The 20,357-nt window shown below is 42.0% G+C and overlaps 1 protein-coding gene across 1 annotated transcript in view; it reads left to right on the top strand.

Moving 5' to 3' along the window:
* The window catches only part of sptlc3 (serine palmitoyltransferase, long chain base subunit 3), a 124,232-nt gene that overhangs the window by 99,507 nt on the left and 4,368 nt on the right, over window positions 1-20,357 (top strand). Inside the window, exons 7-11 of the mRNA XM_072265484.1 lie at window positions 9,087-9,192; window positions 10,879-11,098; window positions 16,957-17,083; window positions 19,080-19,215; window positions 19,442-19,571. Coding sequence (XP_072121585.1) covers window positions 9,087-9,192; window positions 10,879-11,098; window positions 16,957-17,083; window positions 19,080-19,215; window positions 19,442-19,571 — 719 coding nt within the window. The remainder of the gene's footprint in view (window positions 1-9,086; window positions 9,193-10,878; window positions 11,099-16,956; window positions 17,084-19,079; window positions 19,216-19,441; window positions 19,572-20,357) is intronic.

The following is a 20,357-nucleotide window of genomic DNA, read 5'->3' as shown; positions in this document are numbered from 1 at the left end:
AACTTTGTTAGATTAATATTTCAGGAATTTTGGTGGTTATTAATTTCTGCAGCTTTTGTGTTGTATTTTCTTACCTAGTGATTATCCAGAATGCCTGGAATCCTCTAAGCTAGGACTTGTCTGGAAACATACATGTAGTTTCTTGTTGCTCCTCTGTCAGCGTAAAAACCTACTGGCCTGTGTGACCACCATTGTTTTTTTAATTTGTGACTTTTCACATTTCAGGATGTATATTGTATACATTTCTCTGACATTAAATTGTACCTTTGCACCTTTGGTGTATTATTGTGTGTGTGTGTATATGTACACACACATTATTGGCACTCTTTGCCTCTGTGTCAGAAGACTATTGACTTGTTTGCTGTGAACAACTTTGGACAGACGATACAGTGCAGTACTGTGGGACTGCATCAATGTTGGAAGGTGCTAACTTTCAAGATACTAGACTTTCAGGGTACTAAACTGACATCTCTCTCAGATACATAACAAAAATCCTGTACACTAATTGCAAAGAGAGATATTATTCCAGTGCATGCCGCAAAGAACTGCATTTCGTTAAAACTAAATGTTATCATGGTTCCATTGGGTGTGGTAGTTGTCATTTGGCTGCTCTGTTCCTTGCAATGCCATAATGACTTCAGGAGTGTTTTGTTGGCAGCAAATCTCTTGTAAATCTGGAGGTTGCAGAGGGTGCCGTAGAAATGCAAGACCTTCTTCTTTTTATGGTAGCAGAGCAACTTGAACACCCCATGGTGCTACACATTGGCATCATTAAGGGGAATGTTTCCTGGCCCTCGTCCTTTTACTTATCAGGCAGACTGGTTCCTTTGTCAAGATTCAAGATTGCTTATTGTCTTTCTTCAGTGCACGAGTGTAAATGAGACTGAAATGATTATCACTCCAGATGCAATGCAGCATAAAAAACACTAAGTATGAATATAAAAGCAACCTTTATAAAACACAATGTACAAGTAACTGTTGAGTGTGGCCACATATACATAAGATTAGTTTATATGCTGTACATAGTCTGTATAAACATAAAGTTTCTCAGTGCAGGAGTGTCTGAACAGAAGGTGACTCTGATAAATTGACAAAGTGACTCTTGGCAACAGAAACTCTTATATGTAGAACCAGGGCATATGAAACATGGGGTGGGTTAATGGGTGGAGGTGTTGATCAGTTTGACAGTTTTGGGGTAATAACTGTTTTTGAGTCTTGTTGTCCTATAGTGTGGATGCTGTGTAGCCTCCTTTTTGGTGGGACAAACAGTCCATGAGCAGGGTAGGTGGAATCCTTCATGATATTGCTGGCATTTTTCCAACACTTTTCTGTACATATGTCCTTGAGGGTAGGTAGGTTGGAGTCAGTGGTACATTGGGCAGTTCTAACTACCTGTTATAGAGCCCTCCTCTCCGCCGCAGTCCAGTCTCTGTGCCTTACAGTGATGCAGCATCTGTAATTTTTATACAACATGTTTTACTTGTGTAACAATCAAAACTTGCACACAGAAGTGGTGGTAGACATTTGTGGTGGTGGTGATTGGTCCAGTTGCAGTGAGGACTGGAATCAAGCCAGAATGTGCCATCAAACCAATCCTCTTCACACTCATTAAAATTGGATTTTGTTTATTATTGTCAGTGAAAAGCTTGTCTTCCGTACTGTTTGTACATCATAACAGTGCCATTAGGTAGTATAAAGTAAAACAGTAACAGAATGCAGAATAAAGTGTAACAGCCGCAGAGAAAGTGCAGTGCAGTAGACAATAAAGTGCAAGATCACAAACAACATTGTAAATTGTGAGGTCAAGAGTCCATCTAAGCATACCAGGGAATCATTCAGTAGTCTTATAATAGCAGAGTAGAAGTTGTCCTTGAAGCAGGGGGTACATGCTTTCAGGCCTTTATCGTCTGCCCAATGGATGGAGACGAGAGAATGTCCTAGGTGGGTGGACTCTTTGATTATGCTGTCTACTTTACTGAGGCAGCGTGAGGTGTAGTCAGAGTCCATAGAGGGGAGGCTGGTACTGCACCCCATTTCCCAACTGGCTCCTCACTGGTGTGTCATAAACCATTCAATGTTTGTTCCTGTCCAGAATCAAGATCACCCAAAATTCAGTTGACAAATTGCTGTCACACAGTCAGTCCCTGCATATGTGCAGGTTCAGAAACACATCTCTGAGTCATTGTGGAATCCTTCATTGAATCACATGAAAGGATGGGCTCGACAAATGCCCGAATTGGAGGAAATCATGAAAAGCATCTGGCCGATACGGGGTAACTGGCCAAGTACTAAAAACATGTGCTAATCAACTGACTGGAGAGTTCACTGAGATCTTTAACCTCTCAGTTTGGCAGTCTGAGGTACCCACCTGCTTCAAACAGGCTACAATTAGACCAGTATCTAAGAAGAGTACGATAACCTGCCCCAATGACTGTCATCCAATTAGCACTAACGTCCACAGTGATGAAGTGTTTTGAGACGCCAGTGATGGAACATATTAACTCCTGCCTGGATCCACTCCTACTAGAGCAACAGGTCCACAGCAGATGCCACCTCATTGGCTCATCACCCAACCCTGGAGCATCTGGACAGCAAAGGTGCATACATCAGGATGCTCTTTATCGACTATAGCTCAGCATTCAATACCATCAACCCCTCAAAACTAATCAATAAGCTTCAAGCAATTGGATCGTCAGTTTTCACACTTGCAGGCCCCAGTCCATTCGGATTGACAACAACATCTCCTCCATGATCTTCATCAGCACAGGTGCACCACAAGGCTGTGTGCTTGGCCCCCTGCTTTACTCACTGTACACTTATAAGCTTCATTATTCCAGTGCTCTGGCTTTCTCTCTCTTTCAACTTCTCCAAAACACAAATTCTTATGTTCTTTCTCAGACCAGGTCCTATTCGTGCACCACTCTCAAACTTGCAATCTATACTAGCTTAACATCTAGCGACACTGTCCTTCCTAACGTACAATCATGCCCAACCCCACAACTCGAAGTACTCTTGCTTTCAAAGTTCAAAGTAAATTTATTATCAAAGTACATGCATGTCACCATATACAAATTCTGAGATTCCCTTTGAAATTGTGAGCAATAGTATGCAAAATATCACATGGCCAAGAAAGGTTGCCAAGATCAGTCATTATAGCAAGTAGGAATGCAGCAGAACTAGTTGTAAGTGGGATGGTTAGGTGATTGCAACAGTAAACTATTTAATGAATAGGGTGAGGCATTTATAGATCTCGCTGTTTCTGGAATTCAGATACCCTAGAGGAGAAAAGGAGTGTTTTGTTGATCTGTGGGTGTGGAACCAGTCCCTTTCTGCAACCAAGGACACCAGCTGCTGTGTTGAAGAGCAACACTGAAGAGGTGTCTGAAGCCAGGCTCATCCTGCTCTTCCAGGCTAGGTGAAATGAAGTGAGCAGAAAAGGGTTGGGGCCTGTTGAGACAGCTCGACTGTACAATAAGATGGTAGGTGAACTAACACAATTCTACTTTCTAACCTTATCCCAGTATCCCTTATTCTCTTAGTTCCAAAAGATTGTAGCCTCGAATATACCGAAAGTGAAAAGCTATTTTCTGGATTAAGAAGGGAAAAGCGTTTCTTCATCCATGCCATGAACATTAGACTTTAATAAATTCTTTGGAGAATTTTGGATAAATTTCTTTACCCAGAGCACTGGACTTAGACCCTTCTCAATACTGGGCTTTTGATCAGGAATCATATCGGGCCCAGTCTGATTTTAAGGGCCTGAGCCCCAATCCAAGTCCGTATGCAGATTCAGAAACAAGTGTGTGCTGCGGGTGGAGATGAAGGTGAAAAGGAGATCCATGGCTTGGAGAGCAAAGCAGCGAGAAGACCGTTAGTGGAGCAGCAAAGGTGCCAGTAAAACGTGACTAGGAATATTAATATTTTATTCCGTGCAGTTAGTAAAATCCTTCTGTTGTGCGAGTGGTCCTTGGAAATTATGTGGATTGCAAATACAGCCCTTTCTGCAGAAACAGTTGGATGCCATCAATTTAAGTGGAAGCTAGATAAATGTATGAAGTAGTAAGCGACAGAAGGATTGTTAGTCATTTCTGAGATTTGTATACCACCAGCAAGGTCAGCATCTATTGCATATCCCCAGTTACTCTTGAGAAGATCAAAGGGTTATGGGGAAAAGGCGAGCAGCTGGAGATGCGTCCATGGTCAGATCAGCCATGATCTTATTGGATGGAGGAGCAGGCTCGACAGGCCAGATAGCCTACTCCTGTTCCTATTTCTTACATTCTTATGTTCTTATTATCAAAGTACATATATGTCACCATATACAATCCTGAGATTCATTTTCTTATGGGCATTCACAGTATATAGCACCGAGGAATTTAAAGTTGCTAACCTTCTCCACCTCTGTTCCCCTGATGGGAATTGTCTCATGGATTTCTGTCTCCTCCTGTGGTCAATAATCAGCTCTTTGGTTTTGCTGACATTGAGTGAGAGGTTGTTGTTGTGGTACCACTCAGCCAGGTTTTCAGTCTCTCTCCTGTATGCTCATTCATCGCCATCATTGATTTGGCCAGTGACAGTGGAAGCTGTGCTTAGCCTCACGGTCGTAAGTATAAAGTGAGTAGAGCCGGGGTGGAGTGCTAAGCACACAACCTTGTGGTGCACTTATGCTGATGGTGACTGTGGAGGAGGTGATGTTGCCAATCCAAACTGACCAGGGTCTGCAAGTGAGGAAAGCAAGGATCCAGTTACACAAGAAGCTGTTGAGGCCTAGGTCTTGGGGCTTATTGATTAGTTTTGAGGGAATACAGAACTGTAGTTAATGAAGAGCATCCTGAGGAGCCTGATGGCTATAGGGTAATAACTACCGAATCACTTCAGTCCTTCTGGTGAAGGGCCTAGGAAGATGGTGGTGAGCCCTCATCGTGAACCACTTCAGTCCTTCTGGTGAAGCTACTCCCACAGTACTGTTGGGCTGGGTGTTGCAGGATGTGAAACCTGGAGCGATGAAGTATCACCATCTTACCTGCAAGTCAGCAGTGCAGTTCTGAGAGGAACCTGTCAGTGCTGGTCTCTTGTGCCTGTTTCCCTTCTGCAACTTGGCAGAGGTTGTGGATTTGGGAGATGCTGAAAGGGTAACCTAAATGAGGAGCAAAGGGACAAGAGTGTTACCAGATGAGCCACACTGGCACAAGGAGCATAGGAATCCTTAACCCACACGGGGTGAGGATCTGTTTTCTGACTGTGTGGCGGAGGGGAAGAAAGCTGGTGTATATAATCCACTCTTCCAGTCCTCCTTTGGGGGGAAAAGTGTCTAATCAGATTTGATTCAAATGTGGACTGAGTGCAAAGATGTTTAGTCATGTCTGACTGAAGAGATTTCAGTGTGAAGAGAAGGCAGAGTCTGCCTCCGGCTGACAAGTGGCTGCAGTCAGAGATCCCTCCAGACCCACCATCAGATTCCAAAAGATTCACACTGAGGACATTGCTCCTGTTCATTTTCAGGAGCAAATTCTGGTTCTCCGGCATCCATTTCCAGCTCGTTTAGTTTATTTATCTCGAAGGTACCCTGTTTTCGACATGCGCTGCTTCCACCTTCCTCTCAGTTAACCAATCTCAACTTCGGCCTGATCAAAAGCATTCCCTTTGGAACTGAGACAAGGAGGAATTTCTGTAGCCAGTGGCTGACCAAGCTACAGAATTAATTGCCACGGATGGCTGGGGAGGCCAAGTCATTGGGTATATTTAAAGCAGAGGTTGATAGATTCTTTATTACTAAGGGAGTTAAGGGTTACAGAGAGAAGGCAGGTGAATGGGTTTGAGGGGGATAATTGATCAGCTATGATCACACAGCAGAGCAGACTCGATGAACCGAATGGATTAATTCTGCTCTCCAATGTTTTATGGTCTTTTGTTCTTACCCTCCAACTCAACCACACCTTACCGGATTTCCTCCCCACCTGTTCCCTCCCCTCTGTACTTGGTCACAACTTGTTACATCTCTAACAATTTCTGGTTCAGATGAAAGGTCATTAATTGTAACATTGAATTTATTGCACTGCTATCCAGAGTGCCTATCGAGATTACAATTTCCAGCATATTCTGTTTACTATTGAATTTTCAGCCCCTGTCCTATTTTTCCAAAGTACTGTTGTGAAAGATTTTGTCTGCTCATTCCAAGAGAGAGAAAACGAAATTCCTCAGTTTTCACTAGTATGGTTAAATTCCTTTCACAAGTTCATGGCATCTTGAATTATTGTCACCATGTTCTGGTCATCTACCTCCAGGAAAGTTTTCAATAAAAATGAAAGGGTACAGGGAAAATTTACAAAGACGTGGTCAGGATATGAAGACCTGAGTTATAGGGAAAGGTTGAATAGGTTAGGATTTTATTCCCTGGAGCACAGGATTCATGTAAACAGCCCCCCCACCCACACTGAGGTTCGAAAAGACTATCTGGAGGTAGAAGCTGAAAGGTGAAATATTTAAAGGGGACCCGAAGGGAGTGTGGAACAGGCTGCGAGCCGAATTGGTGGATGAGAGTTCAATTTCAACACTTAGCAGAAATTTGGATAAGCACATGTATGTGAGGGATGTGGAGGGATATGGTCCAGGTGTGGGTCAATGGAACTAGGCAGAATAACAGTTCAGCACAGGCCAGATGGGCCGAAGGACCTTTTTCTGTGCTGTAGTGCTCTGACTCTGTGACTTTACGTTCCTTAGAGCCGTTCCTTAGAGCCGTCCCTTTGCTTTGTAAAACGGATTGTAATCTGATTTACATTCAACACTGCATTCCAGTCTGCCCACAGAAATCTTATCGCAAAGCTTTCTAACTCTGACTTGAAAATATTCAAAGTTCTGCTTTCACCACCATGTGAGGAAGTCTGCTGGCCCACTACAGAAAAGGAAAATTGCTTCATCTTTTTAAATAAGGGTTTACAACCATGAAGAACATTTATGGTTACTGCTGTTTTTCCCAGATACTTTTATAATTTCAGCTTGGCTTAATTAGCTGATTTTGGATAAATCCCATCGAAAAGAAGACAGTCCCAACATTGCAGGACTCACTTAGGCTGAATGCCTTCTTCCTGCCCTGTAAGATTCTTAATCCTGTTCTTTCTGTGCCTGCATTCAAAGCAGTGCCACAAGTCAAGTCCTGTTGAAGGGTCTCAGCCCAAAACGTGGACTGTTTACTCTTTTGCATAGATGCTGCCCGGCCTGCTGAGTTCCTCCAGCATTTTCTGTGTGTGTTGCTTGGGTGTCAGTTACTTGCACGGCTTCCCTGTCTCACACACCTTCAACAGGAGATTGTCAGACTAAACTCCATCAACCCCAAGGAGCACCTTATTTACATTGTTCCTTCAGATTCTGCCCAAGCTTTGCTGAGAAAGACGATTATGGTAATGTAATTGGGAACCTGGAACATGATATAGGCCAAATGGAACAACTGCACCAGAACTGGCTCTGGAGTTGCTTCAGAGCAGTTTCCAGCTCAAGAATCAAACCAACCTTTTTGCAGCAACAGGTGGAGTAAAATATAAATATTAATGGAAATTGGGGTTTGAGAAAGAGAAGTATATATTGCCATCACGGGTAAAGCCCGCCCCATGTTGAGCACATCTCCACAGAGCATTGTCACAGGAAAGCAGCATTAATCATAAGGGACCCCCACCACCTATGCTCTGTTCTCACTGCTGCCATCAGGAAGAGGAGCCTCAGGACTCGCTGCACTCGGTTCAGGAAAAATTATTACCTCTAAACCATCAGACTCTTGAATCAAAGGGGATAACTTCACTCTCAGCTTCACTTGTCCCATCACTGAAATGTTTAAACAACCTGTGAACTCCCTTTCAAAGACTCGTTATTTATTTATTTATTTATTATGTGTTTTTTATTATTATTGTTATTATTATTATTTCTTTCTTTTTGTATTTGCAGTTTGTTGTCTTTTGTAGACTGGTTGATACCCAAGTTGATGCAGTCTTTCATTGATTCTATTATGGTTACTATTATGGATTTATTGAGTATGCCCTCAAGAAAATGAATCTCAGGGATGTATATGGTGACATATACGTACTTTGATAATAAATTTAGTTTGAACTTTGATTTCCAGCTCAGTGTCTCAACGTTCACAGACTCTATAGATTGATATATTACTTGAGTGCTTGATTCTCCATCCCTTCCCAGTATGAAATCTGGGTCCTTGACCTACATTGGAAGAGTGTAAAATAACAATTTGAACATCACTTCATTGTCCAAGGTGGCTTATTGCAAAACATAGCCCTCATTTTCTTGGATGTTGGCTGTGTGTAATGATATCACTATTCCCAGTTAAACCACCTCTATCCCATCCTTATTTATTTACATGTTCCATTGACATGACTTTCCTTTGTATTATCAAAGTTGCTGGTGAACGCAGCAGGCCAGGCAGCATCTCTAGGAAGAGGTACAGTCGACGTTTTGGGCCGAGACCCTTTGTCAGGACTAACAAAGAACTTCTTTCAGACGAAGGGTCTCAGCCCGAAACGTCGACTACCCATGCCCCAACTCTTACCATCCACTCTATGATTCAACCTCACTCCTTGGTTTAGGGACCTCCTAGTTTTAAGATTACAATCTTCATTTTAAAATCCCTGTACACCCTTGTGTGTAATCTCTCTGAACCATACATCTCTATAAGATTCCTGCACTTTTCCAATTTTGGCCTTGTGATTGTTCCCAAATGTCATTTATGCTGTGACTTCTGTTGCTAAAACTCTAAGCTCTGGTAAATCTCTTCCTAAACTACTCTGCCTCTCAACTTCTCTGTCCTCCTCCTTAACATCTCCTTTCTGGTCCTCTGTTTTTGTTGTCCCCACGTATGTGTCAGGGTTAGACTGGAGGGAAAGTAGTAATATGGTAAGTATATCAACCAGTCTCCATACGGAAACTAATCCCCTCCCTCAATATCAAATTCCAATTCCTTTTATTCTATAATAAGGTATAATGAAAATGCATTTTTGATGCAATTTTTCCTTTTTTATATAGTTAGAAACTCACCAGAACTACTTCTGCATAGCATTTTTTGAGTTAGTGTGTGTGCTCCACAGATATGCAGAGCCTGGAGAAGCTGCTACGAGATGCAGTGATCAGTGGGCAGCCCCGAACCCGGAGGCCCTGGAAGAAAATCCTAATTCTCGTGGAAGGAGTTTACAGGTAGGGCACAGTGCTTGTTTTCAAGTAGTCTCTTCATTCTCCATAACCGCCTGCAGTCTTGCATTACCACAAAACATCCTCATTGGTCCATGTCTCACCTCTTGTGCACCCCTGATCTTAGCTGCCATGCTATCAGCATACCTGCGTACTAAACTCCTTCTCCCCTTCCATCCATCTCTCTCTTTCCTCCTTTGATCAGCTAACTAACAGATACCTTTCAGACCAAGCCGTTGGGTTTCTAATCCTGTCGTGATCAGTATTATGGCTGCAATGTGTTTAAAAGAAGGGAAACCTCATCTTGAATTAAAAATAACTGAATAAATACAACTCTTTGTAAATCCCCCATTCATTTTTCTCTTACCCACCTTTTTTTCTCTCTCCATTCATTCTGTCAGTTTCTATCTGTTCACTTCTTTGTAAGTATATTTAAGCCCTGAACTTTTTCTGAAATATAAACAGAAAATGCTGGTAATACAAAGTAGAAGTCCATTGATTTATTTAAAATTATCAGCCTACTGTATAATATGGGACTATTTTATGTCATAGTAACACGTTATTGAGCATGCGCTATTATGCGCATGTTGATCTGTATGTGTGTGTTCAGTTCGGGTTCCATAAGTAAAAAGCCCTGTTAACTTAGCTCCAGTCTCTAGCGTTTTTATTTATAGTTCTGTTGTGTAACCGAGCCACATACACAGCATACACAGCATATTTTTTTTAACTGGTGACCTCAGCTGCACACTGACCCTCAGGTCAGGAGGAGGGACAAGTGTGACCTCGGTAATGGTGAGGTGTTAGCAGAGCACCATTTTTACAGTCGGAATGCTGTGCATTTGAGACCCTCATTGGAAAGACAAGGACATGATCCAGGCACTTCAATGAAATATCAGGAATGGAGAAAAATATCCCATGACTTATTACAAAGAAGTGGGTGGCAGTTCACCCTGATGTCCTGGCTAAGAATTAAACTTTTAAGCAAAGTACCTGAAGCAGATTGAAACATGTTGGTGTAGATTTTGTGGGATCTTCCTGCACATAACTGGCTACAAACCCTCAAACTTTACAGCAAGAATTACACCAGATTTATCTCTTGGATGCTTGGAGATAGCGTAAAGCTCCTTGGAAATGCAAGTTTTTTTTGTTGCTGGGAGTACTACTACCTGTACATATTTTTTCACCCACCCCATAACCTCAAGCAAGTCACTACCAACAGTAGAGTCTGGTCCTCTGACAAAATACGGCTATCATGGAATATTAATGCTGTTCCCCTTCCACAGATGCTGCCTCATCTGAGTGTTCCTTCATTTTCCGTTTTTACAGTGACTGTTCATAATTTGAGGACTGTGAAGCCTCAGGCACTGAATAATAGGCAAGATAGAAATTGATAGATCTTTTTGATATTAAGCAATATGAGGTTAGTGCATGAAAGTGACACTGATGAAAATCAACCAATGATATTGAATAACCTAGCAGCTACGAGGGTCTGAATGACCCATTCCTCCTCCTCCATGTTCACTCAGTTGTAGCCTTAAAACAACCTGTTATGAAAACTGCATTCAGATGGATCAGGCCTGAGATCCATATTCTGAATGTGTTCTCCTTCATCACATTGGAGCGGGGAACATTTCAAAAAATCAATTACAATGTATTTCCTTGACCTGGCGCATGTTATTCTTGTTATTCCAGCATGGAGGGTTCGATGGTGCGTTTGCCAGAGATTGTAGCCTTGAAGAAAAAATATAAAGCCTACTTGTACTTGGACGAGGCGCACAGTATAGGAGCGGTGGGGCCCACAGGCCGTGGTGTGGTTGAGTATTTTGGAGTTGATCCCAGAGATATTGATGTATTGATGGGCACCTTTACCAAAAGCTTTGGTGCATCTGGCGGATACATTGCTGGCAAGAAGGTAGGGTCTTAAAGTCCAGTTTATGTGTTCATCTCTCCATCACTGTCGCTCTCTCTGTCTCTCTTATTCTTCCTTGTCCTCAGGAATAACATCTGATGTTTGCTCATCAATTCTAGAAGTGTTGCTTGAATTAATCATTGACTAAGAAGCACCTCATTGAACCTTTTAGAGGATTGTGGAGTTGATGGAGAAGCTGGGTAAAGAATGATTACAGAACACGATTGCACCTTCCAAAAGTATACTCTCCATCATTGGAGTCGTACCTAGCCCTGGCTGAAACTTATCTCCAAAACCAAAATCACTTGAGTAAATTATTAGCTGGTTATTATTGTATTCTCATTTTTGGGATCCTGTTGTACACAAATTGGCAACAGCACATCTTCCTTGCAACATTGTAGGAAAACACAGTTCATGGGATAATGCTCCTGAATGCCTTTAGGTAGAACAGTTTATTAATCCAATTCCCTTGTGAATATTTATTTTAAATCTACAGTGCAGTACAATCACAGCTCTCTACATTTCAAAATCAAATATTTCCTCATATGTCCTGTTCATTGTTTGCCACTTTAAACCTATGTTGACTGTGTACAGTACTAACCTTTCTGCCAATGGAAGCAATTTATTCATATTTGCAATATCAAAACCCTCCCCCACTATTTTGAACATGTCAGTTAACTCTCTACACCTCTGCCCAAACAACATGTTCAGTATCTTTACGTCAGTGATGCCCCACATTCATGATACTGTTCTGTTAAATCTCTTCTGCAGCTGTTATTACCAAGGTCCCAGATGCACACAGGGGAACAAATCCTTTTTTATTTTTTTCTCCCTTGTGCTTTATCCAGCTTTCTGTGAAACTCATTGACACAGACAGCTGTGGATGCCAAGTCATTGGGTATGTTTAAAGCAGAGGTTGATGGGTTCTTGATTTGTCAGGGCATCAAAGGTTACGTGGAGAAGGCAGGAGAATGGGTTTGAGAAGGATAATTGTTCGCCATGTTGGAATGGTGGAGCAGACTTGGGGCCAAATGGCCAAATCCGGCTCCTATGTCTTATGTTCTTAGATCCTGATTATTGCCACCTACTATTTATTCCTTGTAGCAAGTTTCCCGTTTTCACCACTCTCTGGTTAGAGGTTTCTTCTGAATTATCCCTTTGCCTTTGTTAATAACTAACTTATATTTATAGAGAAGATGTATACAGGAGTTCAAAATAATAAGATAAATCATAGAATATTACAGTTCCTGAAACATTGATGGTGAGGGTAGAAATGTAAGGCGACTTCTAAATGAACCAGAGGGAGTTTGAGGGATGTAATGTCACAAACGGTCAGAATTTGGAATGTGTTGCCTCTCAAGAGTGGTGGATCAAGATTCAGTAATAGTCTTAAGGGGGAAGAAAACATTTCAGTAATGAGGGTGGTGGGGGTCATAATGAGGGAGTGGTAGAGGAGAGGGGTTAATTGATTAGCTCTTCAAGTAAATCAGTATTGGAGGGGACACATTTCCTCTGGTCCCTTTTGTGTCCAAATGTGACATACTTCACAGCCTGATATCCTCTGCCTTCTGGGACACAGAATTCCAGACTTTCAAATCTCAATGAACGAGAGATGCGCACACACAAGGTGCTGGAGGAACTCAGCTGGTCAGGCAGCACATCTTTGGAGAAGAATAAACAGTCAGCGTTTCTTGTGTCTCTGAAAGGGAGAATTCTTCTCATCTCAGACTTAAGTCTTGTCATGAAACTTTGCCCTTAGTCCTAGGTTCTCCTACCTAAGGTATCAGCTTAAGTTTTCAGGGAAAGGTCAAAAGATCAGATTAATTCAGACATTGGGGAAAGGTCCAGTGAAAGGCCTCCTCTTTTGGTACTAATTCAGCTATTCCCTTGGCCTAGTCTCTCTGAGATTCCAGCTCAGCCTTTGATGCTGAGAGCCATCGGCACTGAGCCAAGAGAAGAATGGAACAAAGGAGAACATTTTCATCTGTAAGTCTGACCGTGTACTTGTTTACTGAACACAGTGACAGAATTATACAGTCTGCAGCAAAACCTTAACACGCAGGCATGAATGTTTTAAACAGCACTGGAGCACAGCTGGCAAAGCCAACAGCTTTCAGCCCCAGAGAAACTGGTTCAATCCTGACCTTGGGTGTTGTCTGTAGGCAGTTTGCACATTTTCCCTGAGGCAAAGTGGGGTTCCTTCAGATGCTCCAGTTTCTTGCCACAGACGTGTGGATTGAATGGTTAACTGGCCACTGTAAATTACTGTAAGTGGTAAGGAAGTCGTATAATCTGATCGGAGTGTGTCCAGGAGAGTTTTTGTGGATCTGTTGAATCACCAATAATGGCCTGTTTTCTGTCATTAAACCATAAACGATTTCTAAGGATGTTAGCAATATTTGAGGGATTTATTTATAGGGAGAGGTAAGACAGACTGGGATTTTATTCGTTGAAGTGTAGGTCACCGAGAAGTGATCTTTTAGTTGTATAAAATCACAAGGGCATTGATAGGGTGAATGAACTCAGTCTTTTTCCTGGGGTTTGGCAATCAAGAACAAGATTTGTGAGAGGGGTAATACTTAAGAGGAACTTGAGGGACAATTTTTTTTTACACAGAAGTTGGTATGTATGTGGTTTAAGCTGCAGAACAAATAATTGAGGCTGGCGTAACAACTTTAAAAAAAATATTAGGACAGCTGCATGGATTGGAAAGGTTTAGAAGGTTACGGGCCCAACACTAACAAATGGGACTTGGATGGAGCATCTTGGTCGGCATGGAGCAGTTGGGTTGAAGGACCTATTTACATGCTGTGGAGTCATAGAAAGAGAAAGAGCATTATAGGAATATGCTTCAGGGAATGCAGTCAGTCAAGTGGAAAGTGTGTCTGCAGGGGAATGTTTTAGAGATAGTAGCCATAACCTTTATATTTGGAAAAAGAAAAGAATAGAGCAAGAATAAAGGTCTTAAATTGGGGAAGGCCAATTTCCTTAAAGTAAGGCAAAGGTAAACAGGAACCATCTACTTTCAGCTAAGTCTACATCTGTACAGTGGGAAGTGTACAAAGGATAAATAATCTAGATCCAATGTGTTCCTGGAAGGGCAAAAGCCAACGTTAACAGATGTAGGAAACCCTAAGTGATGAGGATTGGATAAAGAGAGGAAAGGAATCATATGGCAGGTGTAGGAAACTTAAGGTAGGGGAGGCCCATAGAATATAAAAAATATATAGATGTTTAGAAATTAGGAAGGCAAAGAGTAGTCACAAAATATCTGATAGATATGATTAAGGTGTTTCATAAGTATATTTGGACAAACGAATAACTGGGAAAAGAGTAGGACCCGTTAGGAATAACAGGCAGTCTACAAGGAGCCAGCGAGATCCTGGATAACTATTTTTCAGTGGTATTTATCAAAGAAATGGACTTCATAGCTGGAGAAGTTAGCAAAATGGAAAGTGAAATTCTAGTATGTCTCCATAAAATAAGGAGAGGAATTTGATACCTCGGTGAACTTCAGAGTGGATAAATCCCCAGGAAAGAACTCTGGTTGAGATTTTTATATCTTTGTTGGCCACAAAGGAGGATTTGTGCAAATTGGCTGAAAATGGTCAGCATAGACATTGGGGCCCAAAATAACTTTTATCGTTGCCATATCTCTCTTTGACTCCAAGTCCATAAGATGTATCTTGTTCACGTAACGTCGTTCTGATCTAACTTATCCTTAACAAATCTTACTAATAAATTGACATTAAAGTAGTGTCCCACTCTAACCTGCTTCATGGAATGACTGACAAACAAAATAGGACTCTGAACCATATCATGAGTATTAAATCAGATAATCTAAAATTTGCTTTAAAAATAGAAGGTTTACGAAGAATGATAATGAAGGGGGAAAGAATAAACAGAGGAAACTGTCATCTTGACAGCGAAGACTTCTTCTCCACCCCATTGAGTGATTAAGTTCAAGGATGATTAAAAAAGCCGTAAAGCTGGTATATTCATAGTTTTACCTCAATATATGGATAAGAATATTTATTTAACACCAGGAAGCTTGGCCCATTTATTTTATCTGTGTTCATTTGAAGGATTCTATCTCCAAGGGCAATAATTCACAGTGCTTAACAGTTTTAGTTAAGAAAATGCTAAATTGCTCAATTAGATGGCCTTACTGCACGTTAAGCTGGTAGTACCCATGAATTCCTGCTGGGGGTGCTGTGGAACAATATACTTCAACGGAGCAGCAGTGCCGCTTGGAGGAACTCAGTTGTACGGTATGTACTTGAGAAACTGGGATCTGACCACCCTCTTGTGATAGTCAGTCTTTCCAGACTCACAAGAAATAGGAACATAGAAATTTGGAGCAGGAGTTATCCATTCAGCTTCTTTAGGCGTCAATACTTGTAGGCAAGAAAGATGGGCAAATATAAACAGTTACAGAGTTCCTCCAGAGCTTTGTGCGTCCACCCACCAGCTCTTGCTCCACCTGTTTTCCCACCTTTTTTATGCTGGCTAACTTCTTTCTTTCCAGTCCTGAGGAAATGTCTCAACCTGAAAAATTGGCTGTCCATTTCCCTCCATAGATGCTGCCTGACCTGCTGAGTTCCTCTCACAAACAAGAAAAAATCTGCAGATTCTGGAAATCCAAGCAACTCACACAAAATGCTGGAGGAACTCAGCAGGTCAAGCAGCACCAATGGAAAAGAGTATAGTCGACGTTTCAGGCCGAAACCCTTCATCAGGACTAATGAAGGGTCTCGGCCCAAAATGTCGACTGTTTACTCTTTTCCATAGGTGCTGCCTGGCCTGCTGAGTTCCTCCACTGCTTTGTGTATTGCAAGTTATTTGAGAATTGACAAATATTTTGATTTTTATTCTGTAATTTGAGAGGGAAGGCAGAAATTGTTCATGGGGTAGATTGCTCTGAGTTAATTTCTGTCACTTGGCTATGAGACTGTATGGACGGATAAACTGCAAGTACCGAGCATATCAGACAGATTTTACTAACTTGATACTCAAATTCTTACCTGACATCAAACTTCTACTGACCAACTTAGGTGACATGCAAATTCACTTGGTCAGTGCCAAAACATATTAGCCATGTAGTTGTACTCATGCTACAAGGCTAACTGGCCAAACTTGTCTCTACCCATTTTTCAGAAGAATTATCCAAATAAATCACTCCTCTTACTCGTTTTGAGGGTGTGTGTACAATGGAACTGTTGTGATGTTGCAGTGCACTTCAGTGGAGGTGTTCATGTTGTAGCACAGGCACTTGAATGAGTAAAATATTCTGGCTGAAGGAGGAAAGTTTGACTTGAGAATAACATAGAAGGTGTTCGTTTTTGTAGCACTGTTGAGATGGTTAAAGATGCTGAAATGTTAATATTTAAGTAGTTAACAATTGAGGGAGAATAACATATTGGCTACGTTAGAGGCCTGGACCAGTGATCCAGAAAGAATCAAGTTCCAGCTTGGAAAAAAATCAATTTAATTGATTCAGTGACATGGAATCAAATCGAATCAGGTTTAATTATCAGTCAAACATACATAGATACAAGCGAACAAAATAAGTGATGGTGACAGTGAAAGTGCAGTTAGTGATAAAAGACTCACATTGTTTGCTAATGTCTTTTAAGGAAGGAAGCATTGTTATTCTCAGTCAGTGTGGCCTTTGTCTAACTCCCATTACACAGTAATGTGGACAGCCCTATTTGCCCCTCAGTTCTGGGTCATTTAGCATTGGTTAACAAATGGTAGCCCAAACCACCACAAACTGTCAAGTAATGAAAACTGGTTCAGTCCCAATACATCTTACCAAAACCGATTAGCTACTTTTTGCAAAGTCTTTGGTTCTCTTGCAGGAGCTTGTGGATTATTTGCGAAGGTATTCGCACAGTGCTGTCTATGCTACCTCAATGCCTCCTCCAATAGCAGAACAAATTATCAGATCACTAAGGTGTCTCATGGGACTTGATGGATCAACAATAGGTAAGGCTCTAATGCAATAGATTTTATTTTAAAGTTTACCCACACACGAATTTTACAGGACTCTCCTTCCACAGCTTAGGCACTTTTATCAGAGTTGTTTGTCTGAATGGCCAATGACCAAACAGAATTCTCAGAACCTCAAAGTGTATCTTCTGCTCCCAGTATCTCCATGGTGACCAGATGTGGTCCAGTTGCTTGGACTTTCTGAAGATAGTAAGTTCTAGTCCATATCCAGGAACTTCAGCACTGAAGTCTGGGCTAATGATCTGGTACGACACTAAAGAGGGAAGTCACTCAGATGGGACATTAAAATGAGGCCCACTCTGCTTTCAAATGGACACTCTATATCCCATGTCACTGTTTCAATGGAGAGAAGTGCATTAGAAATCAGTACAAATCAATCACTGTGCACTGATCAATATTTATCCCTCCACCAGCATTATAAGAAAATTAGATTAGCCATGACTATTCACAGGAGGGTGCTGTACAGTTGCTGTTGTTTCATACTGCACAACAAAGTTACGTTTCCAGTCTACTCCATTATTTCTGCAGTGCTAAAGGCACGAAAGATGCCATAGAAACACTACAGTCGAAGTACATTTCCGGTATATTTAAGGCAGAAGTTGGTTTCCTGCTCAGTCAAGGCATCAAAGGATATGGCAAAAGGGCAGGTGTATGGGGTTGAGTGGGATCCAGGATCAAACAAGATGGAATGGAGAAGCAGACTTGATGGGCTGAATGGCCTAATTCTGTTCCTATGTCTTATGGTCTAGACTGGACAAGTTGCCCCAGTCCAGTTCATAGATAGCACCCTTTGCAAAAGTGTGACACTCTTCACTTTCAAGGATTCTTCATCTCATGTTCTCTCAACATGTACTGATTTTTTTTGTATTTGCGCAGTTCGTTGTCTTTTGCACATTAGTTTTTCATTGATTCTATTGTGCTTCTTGTATTTACTGTGAATGCTCGCAAGAAAGCGAATCTCAGGGTTATATATGTTGACATACATGTACTTTGATAATAAATGTGGTGATACATAGTGATGAAGGGAATGAATGGTTAGGGTGGTAGATGGGGCCAGTTCAGCAGGCTGCTTTAGTCTAGATCTGGCTGCTTCTTCTTGGGTATTCATGGAGTGGCACTCATCCAGACTAGTGGAGAGTATTTCTGACTTGTATGTTGTAGATGGTATGAAGGCACTGGGATCTCAGGAGTTGAGTCACAGCTCCCCACCTGCATTTGTGGCCACTGTATTTAGGGGCAGTTCTTGCTTGCTCCTACTACCTGCAAGATCAGCATTAAGAAATACCTAGCCCTGTTTCTTCTCAACATTATTTACACTTGTTAGATTCTGTTCCTTGATAGCTAAAAATAACAAAATCCCAAGAGCCAAGTCATGGCAGTTGTGAACCACTCAGATTATGGTGCAACATTAAATATATCCACTTAGTTTTCTCCCTTAACCAATGGCATTTCCTAGTGCTGCCTACAGCTATGGCTTCTTCTTTCTTGATCATCATTTGTGTCCGGTAGAACTTCAGCCGCTGCAGTACCTGAGGTGTGTCAGCTGGTGGCGCTCACAACCCTGAGTCAGGAGGCTGAGAGTTCAAATCCCATGTTTTAGACTGAGCATGAGGCTTGCACCTTAGGAGCTGCCGGCTTTCACATGTGACATTAAACAGAAGTCTGTCTGTCCTCTAAAGTGGATGTGGAAAAGCCATGGTGTCACCTCCTGAATCTGGGCCTAATAGTTGCCCCTTAGCCCCCATCACTAAAGTAGGTTATCTGACCATTATTCCTTTGCTGTTTATAAGAACTTACTGTGTGCAGTGGTACACGCTGTGCACTGTGATACTGTGTTACAGCGCATCCAGTTGTTGTGGGATGTTCCATCAGTGCCTTAAGTGAATGCAGGGCAGTCTGACCATACAGAATGTGAGGGTGCACATGTCACTGACGGATCTTGACACCCTCGTCTACTTTTCCTTTCCTGCAGGTATCGAGCGAGTGAGGCAGCTGGGTGTGAACACCCGATACTTCAGGCAGCGCCTGCATGAGCTGGGTTTTATCACCTATGGCAACGATGACTCCCCCGTCGTACCCCTGCTCTTGTACATGCCCGGCAAAGTAGGGTAGGATCATTCATTCCTTCTTTCCTTTGGCTTCCTGCGCTGAGAACATTTTTGCTCCCTCCATTTTAATGCACAATGTAAATCCAGTTTGGACCAGTGGCAAATTTTATTCACCCGTGGTTCCTGTACAATGCCTTGTGTAAAGGTGCTGTGTAAATGCAAGTTGATATTGTTGTTGTTGCTAGCTTACCAAATAACTTCTTGTAACGGGGAGCTTTATTTTCAGTGCGTTTGCCAGAAGAATGCTGCAGAAGAACATTGGAGTGGTGGTGGTTGGGTTCCCTGCCACTCCCATCGTCGAATCCCGTGCTCGCTTTTGCTTATCTGCGGCCCACACACGTGAGATGTTGGACACAGTGAGTATCTCCCCAACTCCCTCACACTCTTTCCCTTCCAAGATAACCTTTATTTCCAGAAACTTTTTGTATTTTGCATTTCCTCCACTCATCATGGGACAAAGGGCTTGTAGTGTGCTACGCTGTTATACATTCCTATTATTAGTTAATTATTTCTATTTATTTAGAGGTACAGCATGGTAACAGGCCCAGTGAGCCTGCAAGGCCCAATTACTCCCATGTGACTAATTAACCTACAATGTATGACTTTGGAATTCTGGGGGAACCGGAATGCTCAGAGAAAATGCACACACTTACATGAAGAACATACAAAGTCCTTACAGGCAGTAGCAGAAATTGAACCCTATGTCCCTGGCCCTGTAATAGCGTTACACTAACCGCTGTGCTACCAGTTCGTAGAGGTTCTGCAGACGCATTAACATAGCAGTTAGCATAATGCTATTATAGGGCAGGTTATGCAGAACCTCTGCTCTCCATCCCTGGCACTCACTTCTTGTCAACTTAACCTCAGTTATACATGCATGCGCACATGCACACATACACATACATTCAAAGTACAGTAGATTCCTGTTCATTGGGACACATCAGGACAAGTACATTTTGGACCAATTAAACGGTTGCCCCAATTAGCCTAATATTGATTTCTCCTTCTGGTAAAAAAAATTCCCTCCCACTTCCCTCTTCTTCTATTCCCCACTTTGGCCTCTTACCTTTTCTTGCCTACCTATCATCTCCCTCTGGTGTGCCCCTTCGCCTTCCCTTGCTCCCATGGTCCACTTTCCTCTC

The sequence above is a fragment of the Mobula birostris genome, chromosome 8 (genome assembly GCF_030028105.1).
Source record: "Mobula birostris isolate sMobBir1 chromosome 8, sMobBir1.hap1, whole genome shotgun sequence".
Taxonomy (NCBI): domain Eukaryota; kingdom Metazoa; phylum Chordata; class Chondrichthyes; order Myliobatiformes; family Myliobatidae; genus Mobula; species Mobula birostris.
This window is presented reverse-complemented; position numbering and strand designations above follow the sequence as displayed.